The 11718-nt window shown below is 42.2% G+C and overlaps 1 protein-coding gene across 1 annotated transcript in view; it reads left to right on the top strand.

The window, feature by feature from the left end:
* Positions 1 to 382: 382 nt before the first annotated feature.
* eng (endoglin) overlaps positions 383 to 11718 on the top strand; it is a 56655-nt gene continuing 45319 nt past the window's right edge. Inside the window, exons 1-2 of the mRNA XM_080420112.1 lie at positions 383 to 513; positions 2901 to 3126. Of these exons, the coding sequence (XP_080276238.1) occupies positions 3069 to 3126 (58 nt within the window). The 5' untranslated portion in view covers positions 383 to 513; positions 2901 to 3068. The remainder of the gene's footprint in view (positions 514 to 2900; positions 3127 to 11718) is intronic.

Raw genomic sequence — 11718 nt, 5'->3', positions numbered from 1 at the left:
CCCATTTTCTCCATGTGCTTTCAACCGCTTGATCCTATCGGTTGGGAGGTGTATTGCACTCTGATACGTTATACTTCTATGAGAAAATGGCCACCAATTGGATTAAAATGCTTTTTATTGAACAATACAAAACATACAGGTACTTTTGTGGACCCGTACATAATTGCATTATTTGTGGCTATGGGGTAAGCACTTTATATTTGAAATGTGAACGTTATGCAGATGTACGAGCCAAACAAAAAAAAAAGTGCAAACACTATGTTGAAGTTCATACATGACTGTCAGTCATGTATCAGGGCTACTGTGAAGCGTGCACACAGCCATTGCCTTGACGTGATTGCGCTTACATTAACATCCTTGGGCCAGTGGGAGGGGTACAAAAGTAAATCCGCCCAGACAGAGTAGAGAAAGTTTGAAAAGACTTTACATGACTGAACTCTACACTGTGTCCGTTCTGTGCTGCTGCTGGTGGATTAATACCTTTAAATGGGAACACTGTAGCTACTTTCAAATGTAAGTTTTTTAACTTCAGATCAGCTTTTCTTTATGTAGCCCTGTGTGTGTTTGTTTGTTTGATTGATTACTTTATTAACAGTTCGTAAAAAGTTTTATACAAAAGGTTGTTAAAATGATTAAAACAAAAAAAAAGCCTGAAAGCCGTAAGGTACTATAGTGTAGCGGTTATCACGTCTGCTTTCCACGCTGAAGGTCCTGGGTTCGAACACCAATGGAATCAGTTATTTATTTGATGAATTGAGTATAAAGGACCCCAATGGAAACAAGCCACAGGCTTTCTTGTGTTTATAATCTTCTTAGCAGACATTGTATTGAACTGTACTTTCCTTTAGCAAAAATGTTAATTAAGTATTCAATCAATCAATTAAAGCTTGTTTCCATTGTGGTCTGTGTTTTCAATTCATCAATACATGTAAAGGCAATAATTAACAGAATATGCAAAAACATCATATAAACGAGTAGTAAAAAAAAAAGAGAAATATGGACAGTATATGTACACTATGGCATTGTTTTCTTTGTTTGGCAAAGAGAGAATAGCCTTTGAATTATTGATAGTGTGTGTGGCTCAAATCTCAGAAATAAAACTAGGTATAAAGTCACGTAGTGTAAAATCCAAATACAAATGTAACCAATTGCACCCTTAATGGACCATTTGGCTAAATGAATAAATTAACAATGAGGGTTTCATTGTTTTTAAGGTCCGTCTCGTGGCTATTATGATCATTATAACTTTTTTTAGTAGAAAAACAATATTACGTATAAGTGTCATTAACATGATGGAATGTGTGAATTATGCCCGGCAATGCAATCATAAATCAATTTTTGACACTTTTCACATTTTGCCCATAAATAACATTATTAGATGTTCAGGCTAATTAAGCTATAGGCAAAATAGGCTATTTTTAATTAGGAATACCATGTGGTGAATTTATATAGAGAGTAGACCCAGATTATGATTTGGGGACAAAATTTATTATTTACTGTAAAGCTCCAGTCTGGGGAAATAACGGTGAGTCATTGTTTCTTCTGGAAGTGCATAAACAGTTTATACAGGCCTTTCCTTGGTTCTATATGAATCATATAACATGAGCAGTCTGCAGTCCTTATCAGATCTCCACATTGTGATATTATTTAAAGAAAGCGACGCCAGCAGCGCTTCCTGACAGACAGAGTGACCACTGACCACCGGACTGACCGGATGACCCTTGAGCTCACACTGGGAAGTCCAAGAACAAACTCTGGAGGACCTTTTTCAAACCGAATACTTCTTTTTTTTTTGCCTAACTCATGGTCAGTGACCTCGAGGTCACTGACCATGAGTTAGGCTTTAAAAAAAAGTTGATTTCAGCTGAAGATCAGATCTGATCTTCAGATAAAACTACCGCTACCACAGAGTTCATTTGATTGGTGACAGGAAGAGTGGGCACTAAAGGAGGAGTGGGCACCTCGATGTCTATTTGGTCCAAAATGTAAAAAAATAAGCTATTTGGAAAACGGTCTTAAGTGATGTACAGTATGCATGATTAGAACATGATTGAACATTTTACAATTAAGGTCTAATATTTCTACAGTTGCTACAAATTGCTACCAAACCTGTATATCCGATCATGTTGGGCATAAACAAGAAATTGAAGGGTCAATTTAAGTCTGATAATGATGTACTGTGCATGTTAAAATTATGTATACTTTACGCTACTTAAGACCATTTTTCAAATAGTTTATCTTTTAACATTTTGGACAAAATAGCACATTTTACATCGAGGTGCCAACTCTTCCTTAGTGCCCACTCCACTTGTATCCATTTGATTGACCAATGCCCATTGTATGACCTTATCTTGTTGACCGATTACCATTTTGAATCTAAGTTTAGTACGCTTACATCTGTTTTTGATCAAACATCTCAGTAAAAGAAAGTAGCCTGCTGTACCTGCCAGATTGATCAGAAATCAACATGAGCAATATTTGATGTGTCCTTCAGAATAGCGACTGATGTTAGTAGCTGTCTAGGAATAGCCCCAGGCCAGGATGGAACTTTTTCGAACACTATAGTTGATGAAGGGAGATGGATACCTATGGATGGACGGACGGACAGACAGACAGACAGACAGACAGACAGACAGACAGACAGACAGACAGACAGACAGACAGACAGACAGACAGACAGACAGATGATCTATTCATTGATTATTTATTTGATAACATTCTGCTACAGAATAGGTTACATATCCTGATGGTATTGCACCACAGATGAAGAGATATGACTGCGCGTATTAATTTGTTTCGTTGTATGTTAATGCAAATCTCCATGGTCCTGATTTTCAGTACAGCAAAGTCTCCTTATCACATAATGAATCCCCCCCCCTCTCTCTCTCTCTCCCTCCCAGCTGACCTTTTGACCTTTGAAGGCTGGAGTTGCCTGCTTACACACACACACGCTGCCACAGTCAGTACTGCCTCACTACCATTGGACGAGAAGACTTAAAACGATTGCTTCAGCAGCTGCAGACCCAGAGTGGTTAGATCCCAAGACCTCCAACTCCAACGGTTACGAGATGGAGCTTTACACAACACTGTCCACCCTGCTCCTGTGTTTCTCCATGGCAACCTCAGGTAGGATGTTTTTGATTTGCAGCATTTCCAACATTTAACATTTTCCACAGGAAATATCGGCTGTTTTCCTGCTACACCATCATATGACAATGTATAAAATAGGGCTTAAGTGGTTATCTGTTGACCATAAAACAAAACATAAACCAATCAACAGTTGTTAATATTGACCTGCCACTGCATGATTTCAGTGAATGGAACATTTGAGGCCATTTATTGCCAGTGTACCCTGTTAAGTGTTGGTTATTCTGACTTGATTTTGTTCTCAGATCTGAAGGTCTATAATTTGTGCAGCTCTTGTGCTGGATTCTGACACATTTGGGCTTAACGGGTATGGATAGGTTTTTTTTAAGGTTCAAACATATTTTATTTCATCTCGTTGTATTAGTGACAGGTATTCCTTAAGCCCGTTTTGTGTAAGAAGGCTTAAAGGATAGGATCTTTAATTACAATATTTTCTACAAAACCTTTCTTTTGTGGTCAGTATTTTTATTATTATACATATTTTTTTACAGTTTTGCAGGCAAGGAGGAATTGTAAAAAAGATATGGCTAGCTAGATCATAGATTTTGCATGTTATTTAGTCTTTAGCCAAACCAAACTCTCCCACACTGGCCTTTTCCTCCACTCCATCTAGCAGCTGCCTGTGGCTGCTCATATTAAATTCAATATGCTGTTGCTGCCATACAAGGCTGCTAAGGGAGTTGAATCCCCCTCTATCCCCAGGCCATGGTCAGGACCAACAACCCTGTCTGTGTTCTTTGCTCTGCTACCACCAGGTTCTTAAAGCCTTATCCTTACGTTCTAATACGGCCCGCGTTGCTCGCCAAAGATAACTGAATTTCAAGTAAAAAATGCAACACATCGAGCAACGCAGGTTTTATGCTGAAGTATGCATTATGCCTAATTTATGCTCCATTGTGATGGCATCGCGAGCTGAAAATAGCAGACCTACAAGCTCACAGCGCATCGTAGATATGAGCTTGTAGGCCGGCTATTTTCGGCAGGTGACTCTGTCATGCAGTGAAGTATGAATCGGGCTTTAGGCTTAACTTTTCTCCTGTAGAAGCATTGGCCGTCATTCCACTTGTTCATACTCTCCTCCTCCCATCTGAGCCCCCAATTACAACCATAATTCCCTATTTCCATGCCCACTCATTCACCTGAACCACCACTTTATTGGGGAAAAAAACTAGTTAAAAGTTTAAAAACTAGAGGGGATTATGATAAGGTAGGGATGGGAATGCGAGTCTAAAAAGGTGGGTTTTGAGTGTGGTTTTAAACGTGGCGAGGATGGGGGCATCTTTGATGTGAGCTGGGAGTGAGTTCCAACACAGGAGTACTTTTACAGCGGCCATGGTGGCTTGTAATGTTTATTTACAATTTAGGCATTTAACAGACTTTCTTATCCAGAGCGACTTACAAGTGCAAAATCTGAGTAAGCAGAATAAGCTAAAGGCTAAAGGCCTCAAATGTCAAATACAAATATATATTTTTCCGTTATCAGGCCGTGTAACCTCTCAGCTTAGTTTAAATCTTTGTTGATGAAAATGTTACAGTAAACTGAACTCCAATAGACCTTTTTTTCACGGCAACCATGTTGACATTAAAAAGTAGGGAAAACTGAAGTGTTACCAATGATGCTAATTAAGGCTCTGTGCCATTTAATGTAGCAGAGCCTTTTAGTGTGAGCCAACATGCACTGCCAAAGCAGCATCTGACTCTGTTTGACCTGAATGGAACAGAACCTTTAGTATCAATTAATATCAGCACACTATCTGAATACTATCGCTAAATATACCTTGTGTTTACGCTTCTATTTCATGCCAATATTGCTGGCGTGGAAAATATGACTATTGGAAATGTAAGGGTTATTGATTGGACCTTATAAGACTTTGTCGCCATTGTATTCAGTCTTCAAAGTAATAATTGTAAGGGAACTTTTAACCATATAGCAACTCCTTAGATGTTGAAAGCCTCTGAATTATTTAGTTTTATTAGTTTTACTCGCAAGTACAGCATTTCCAAAATTTTAAACATGCAGCATATAGGGATCTGTCTCAAACTATTGTTTACATTGACGAAACTTTGAAGATTAGTGCTCACAGCAGCGCTGTAGGTGCCTATGGGAGGTTTCTGTTGATACTTTAAGCTACAATGTTGTTGTGTAGCTTCTTTTACTGATCCCACCGCTGCCTTTGTTTGAGCTGTTCGCAGTGCGTTGATCCCTATGAATTCATCTCATCAGAAAGTTGTGCGTAACTTATAACTCTATACGAAAATAGCCTATCTACAAGCTCACAACGCGTCGCAATGTGGCGCGTTGTGAGCTTGTGGATCGGCTATTCTTAGCGTGCGACACCGTCATAGGACTAAGTATAAATAAATCAGGCTTTCGTTTCTTTTGCTGTAGCTGTTTGATGATCGAGAGGGGGTGTGTTTTTTCCGGGTCCGTCTGAACCGCCTGCGCTAGTGTTTTTTGTTCACTGTGTTTGTCTTCTTCAGTGTTAGTCGCCTCATATAGCTCCGCCACAGTTCTTTCTGGCAGGGGAGGCCATGTTGAATAGACTCCCGCTGCTGCGAGCTTCCCTGCGGGAGCCTGCTGGCATCACAGCGTTGACTAGCTCGCCTCCTTTGTGCACTTCCGTCCATCCCAGTGTCTCCTCTCCACAGTCGGTAGGGAAAAAAGTACAAAAGCGATTTACCGAGCTGCCGGTAGAAGGGAGGAACGGCGTCTGGAAGATGACCCGGGGACTAGGGAGTAAAGCTGACGTGCGGAGAGACAGAGAGACGGAGTGAGACGAGACACAAACGAGAGAGAGAGAGAGAGCGGGACGAGCTAGCTAAACAGCAGGTGAGGGAGGCCCCATGCTGGGAGATGCATCCTCAGGAAGCTGTGATAGAAGCTGGTTAGAGGGGGAAAAAAGGCTGAGGGACAACTTTTAGACACGGGCGGGCTGGATTATGTAACTCTGCAAAGGAAAGGAAAGGGGTGTTTTCTTTTCTTTTTTTCTGGTCCCCAGGGGAGGGGGAAATTACTTTTACTGCTTCACCCAACAGAGGGCTGCTCAGCAGTTGGGGGTTGCAGTGTCTTGCTCAAGGTCACTTGGACACTAACCCAGTGGGATCCCGGGATTGAACCGGGAACCTTCAGATTCCCAAGCACTACATCTTGAGCCACTGCCGCCCCGCTCTTATTTGCACAAGAGACTGTTATATCTGCTGCTATGAATATACCTGCTGCTAAGTATTTTCTCAAGAGACATTGCTATTCTGCCTCTTGTTTTTTTGTTGCATGAACCTTATATATATTTGATACTGTTGTCCTATTGTCTAACTCTCTTCCTTTATTGCTTCGCTATTCTTAATGCCTATATTTTGTAACTTCAGAACATTGGGAGATTGTAGGGAAAATAATTTCATCTACTCCTACACCTGCAAACTTGAGATAGGAGAAAATGAGGGTGCAAGAGAGGAAAATGGATGACATGAGGTTTTCTCAATAGGGAACAACAAGCAATCGCCACCATTAAACATGACACTGAGTCTAAATATTGCACTTCCTCTCTCCAGCACTGCAGTGATTCGGCTCAGCCTGCAGTCAGACTGGGTGGCAGGGAGACGCGTCCTTGTGTCGCTCCCTCAGACCGATTTCTATCTCTCCCTGTGATGCCCCTCCCAAATAACAATCCATTTCTGAATGCCTTGCTTTTCCTCTGTTTGAATGCAGAGAACATTGTGGAGGCGCCTCACACAGTCGTGTGTTTCATTCCTATGCCTTTTCCTCCTTTGTTTTCCAGAAAGCTACCGTAGCACTAGACTTGGCAACACATGATTAGTTTTAAATAATGGGTTTAATGTTCTCATTTTGAGTTTTATGAATGATGTGGACGTGCGGTAGTTAATCTCTGTTGAAAACCAGGACAGTGGAGTGGTGTGTTGTTCGTGTAGGATTGTTTTCAGCTCTTGAGTTATGTTGCCCGTGATATAGGTTGTTAACAAAGCAATCTCCTCATGTACTAAAACATATTTCAAAAACATGCAAAACACATTTTAGCTCACGCCATAATAAAGGGGCGATGCATTCCCCCGTGTTAATAGCTCTGTAGGATCATTTTCATCCTGAAAACCCCATTTCATTTCAGCACTGTTTAATATTTCATAACTATAACCGCCTTGTTTTTGCTTTGCATGCACGTAATCATTGTTCATCTCTAAAGAGATGCTCTTGCCCCAAGCAAGTTTTCTCTGACTTTGCACTTGAGTTGCAAATGGGGCTCACGGTTCTCTCCAAAGGTCAAACAAAGACACTTCTGCGTCGGTTGTCGTCTCAGTGGCAACCAAAGAATAACAATGAACATCCCAAATAACAATTTAGTACGTCCAATTTAGCATCTAATTCATACAGACGTCCTGCCTTAGGGCGGTCTCTCTAACCACTCGAACTCTAGCGTCCCTATTCTCGGGGGGTGGGGGCATCCGCTGAAAATAGCCGATCTACAAGCTCACATAGCGTTGTGAGCTTGTAGATCGGCTATTTTCAGCAAAGACATTTTGTGTAGTGTAGCCCATGGGAATATGGTCTACTAACGATGGGGTTTAAGTGGCTAATAGGCAGTGCATCTTCTCTGGGTGACTGTGAGACCGCGTCCCATCTGGGCCAGGTCAGTCTGCAGTGGCGTGAGCGCTGAACGGCTCATTAGCAGCGGGTGAGATAAACACCTCGTCAGCCTGGCGACCATTTGTGCCCATGCCAGCATGCCCGCCGTCTACCCAGATAAGGCCAGGCATTATGTGTCTCTTATCTCTGGGCCCGACCGCTCGTGGTCAAACCCACAGGCCTGCACTAACATGCACCATGGAAATATAAATATGTGTCTATTTCACGCACATAATATGTACTATATTATAGTAATAATAATAATAAACAGTAAAGGGATTCCACTGGAAAGCAATTGAACGAACTGGGGTGACTTTTGTCTTTGACGAGAAATCTCAGCCAGGAAAAGGTTTTAAAACTTATTTTGTAACTTTTACCTAGGCCTAGAGAGGATACATTTTCTGACTGGCATAGCCAGCGCAACATCGAGTAGATTATTCAGTATGCGGTATACTGCGGATTTGCTGCTTTATCAAAGTTACTGGAAGAGACGTTGCCAGTAGCTAGCCTGCAGACAAAAAACCTTACACAACCCTGATATCATTTGCATTTGGATTCTCAACAAACACCAAAAATGCAATTAAAATAAAACACATTTAATACAATTCATGCAAACACGCTAAGTTTGACCCTTGAACTATTGTATTACCGACATGCTATTTTCGGAGAGGGACACCATTGTATGACAGATTATAAATGAAGCATGGGACAGCTCATAGCACTTGACATAGTCATTTGTTATGTACTGTACACACTGGTCAATGCTAGAACAGCAGATCCCTCTTGGTTCGAGGACTGGGTGGGTAATGCTAGACTTTCCTGTTGATTCATCTGTCACATTGATCAATCCATATTCATGGGGTGGAGAGCTGAAATCTCCCACTGATTTATGTCTGTCTGTTTATATACGTGTGTGTGTTTATACGTGTGTGTGTGTGTGTGTGTTAGTGTGCGTGTGCGTGTGCGTGTGCGTGTGCGTGTGCGTGCGCGCACGTATGCGTGTATTTCGCTGATGACAAAACACGTACGCACAGTGCCTCTACGCTTGATGTAACACAATACCTTTATGCTGTTATTTACTGTAATTCCATTTACTGGTAGTATTACATACATTGAGAAGTAAAATGGGACTCAAAGAAAGGGCCTTCGAGTGCCTGAGAGTTTTGTATTTGTTTTTTTTTTTACTTAAAATTTTTTATCCCGCGATTTTTGTAACCCATTTTTTTTTCACCCGGTGCCAATTTCCTAAGTGATCCTGGGCGCTACACCAGCCCTACACCAGCACTACACCAGTCCCCTACAGTAGGGAGGCCAGGGCCGAGCTCATGCTTCCTTCAGGCATGAGAGCCAACTGACCTTCTTTTCACCCGACAGGGGGGAGTTTCCCTGGTTGGACGTAGCGCGTGGAAGGAACACGTTATTCCAACCAGTTCCCTTCCCCTACATCAGGCGCCCCGGCTGTCATGGGGGAGGAGGTATAGCGACCAGGATTACTACATGTTTTTGTGAGGGTATTAACTACCCTAGGAGACACGGGGAGAACATGCAAACTCCACACAGAGTAGGCCCTTTCGCCAACCCCACCTAGGGTATGGGCGCTGATGACGCGGAGGAGAAGACACGCCCCTAGCGCCCACAGCGTCCCCGGCGGGAATCGAACCCAGGACCTTCTAGCTGTGAGGCGACAGCGCTACCGACTGCGCCACCGTGCCAAAACGAGTTTTGTATTTGTAATTTAGTAATATGACTGTAACAAAAGCGAATGACTACATCCCAAAGCAAAGCTCAGAGTACTTTATCATCTTTGCAGAGACTCAGGAGGGAATAACGCCACACTTGTTGAGCAACTGTTGCCAGTCAGTAGATTTCCATTAGTCTAAATCCTACACCGCTGAGAGGCACACAAATCTCTCTACCTTTCATCTGACTATACAGAACTTTCGCTTTCCTAACTTCTCCAAATGGAGTAAAAAAAATAATAAATCAAAGCGCCTCATTGCTATGCCTCCCCCATGTTGCAGGTCATTAATATTTTCAGGCAAAATCAGCGGAGAAAAACGGGGTAATCTCTGTTGGTTCTATGAGGAGCATATGCTGTGCAAAGCTACATCAATCTTGAATGATTGGGAGCAACCAGTGTGCAATGCATCTCTGACGCCTCCATCTGCCTCGGTGGAGGGTAGTTAGCATAACATTCACTAAATTAGTCTTTACTTCCAAAAGCAGCGAAGCTAATTAACACTGAGATGATTAATAGAGTCTCACAAGATCTCTTTCACAATGTCTCATCATTTTGCCATGAATTAATTTCTCTGCATTGGTGCAGCAACCTGAAGACACAAGACTAATAAAGTGTTTATCGAACACCTTGTCAGTTTGAGTGAAGAGTCTACTACGTTAGTGAATAGAAGACATACTGTGTCCCCCTAACTGGTGTTGTCTTGAACATAACAGATAGGAGCATGTGTCTGTGTTCATCAACACTAAATTATGGTGTATTTGTCATTCCCTTTTCAAAACTTAACTAAGTTGTGGACAGCAGACGATGTTTGCCACTAAGTAGAACCACAAACAACATGACACGTTTGTCTGTATCAGAAAATATGAAGTGTCTTACCACTAAATTATAATATGCATTTGTCACACCCTTTTCAAAACGTAACCACGTAAGTCCTATATACTTTGTCATACAAAGAATAGTGAAAATAGCTGATCTACAAGCTCATAGGCTAATGTCTTACACTGCGATGCATTGTGAGCTGGTAGATCGGCTATTTTAGCAATCTTTGGAAATGTTGAGAAAATGTACTTACATTTAAAAATATATATATTTATAAAAAAATATATATATAAAGTATATATTTTAAAGTATTTGAAAAATGTAGCCTACAATGGGCATGCCCAAAATAGAGACATCCGAGGTTAACAGTGGTTAACTGAAAGGTTATGGATGGTGGTAAACTATGTTCTGGATGACACCCGGGTGACCGCTGCTAAGCAGGACATCAACCGCCCAAAAGCGTGTTTGTCTGTATGCGAGAATATGGTGTCCAACGGTGTCTAGCAGGCAGCAGACAGGACATGCAGTGACTGGGTGAATGGGTGAGTAAGTGAGCCATTGGCCACTTCGCGCGCCGTTGCGTCTGTTGTTCCGTGAACTTCCACGACGACATGATGAGATGTCTGACGAATGGTTCCCAGAGGTGTAAACAGAGCTAGTGTGAAGACAAGCTGTCTCCAGACCAGCTATCGCATCATCACCGCCTCTTTTGGCAAGCGCTGGAGCTCCCAGTCAACACGTGCATGCATGCAAGGACACACGCGTGCACTGCACTGCACACACACACACACACACACGCACGCACACGCACACGCACACGCACACACACAAGCATGCACATAACTCCCAACCTAGGGACCAGACAGGAGTATGTAATGGAATATGTCGCGCACCAAAAAAACTGCGGATCTACATCCATTGTGTAATATGCTGTATGTAGTATGCAGTTTGTAGTACATAGGATGCAGGGGGTGAGAGGCCAGGGGCCACTATGTACACTATGCCAGGGGAGTCTATGTAGTATGTGGTACTGTAGTATGCAGTTAGTATGTAGTTTTGCACTATGTAGTATGCAGTATGTAGAATGTTGTACAGTACAGTAGTATACAGTATGTACCGTGTGCAGTGGGTAGAATGTAGTACAGTATGTATGTAGCCTATACAGTGGTATACATTATGTATGTAGTATGCAGTAGGTAGAATGTAGTATGCAGTATGTAATATGTAATAGTATGCAGTATGCACGGGGTGAGAGGCCAGGGGACACTGTCAGCCCCTGCAGAGAACTGATAAGAGCTTGTTTACCTTCCTGTGGATGGTCAGGCCTCAGTCTGCAGCTGCGGAAACGCCGGGACAATAGGTGTGTGTGTCTGTG

This window comes from Gymnoscopelus braueri, assembly GCF_963280865.1.
Source record: "Gymnoscopelus braueri genome assembly, chromosome: 22".
Taxonomy (NCBI): domain Eukaryota; kingdom Metazoa; phylum Chordata; class Actinopteri; order Myctophiformes; family Myctophidae; genus Gymnoscopelus; species Gymnoscopelus braueri.
The sequence above is the reverse complement of the archived record's forward strand: the minus strand, read 5'-3'. Positions and strand labels throughout refer to the sequence as shown.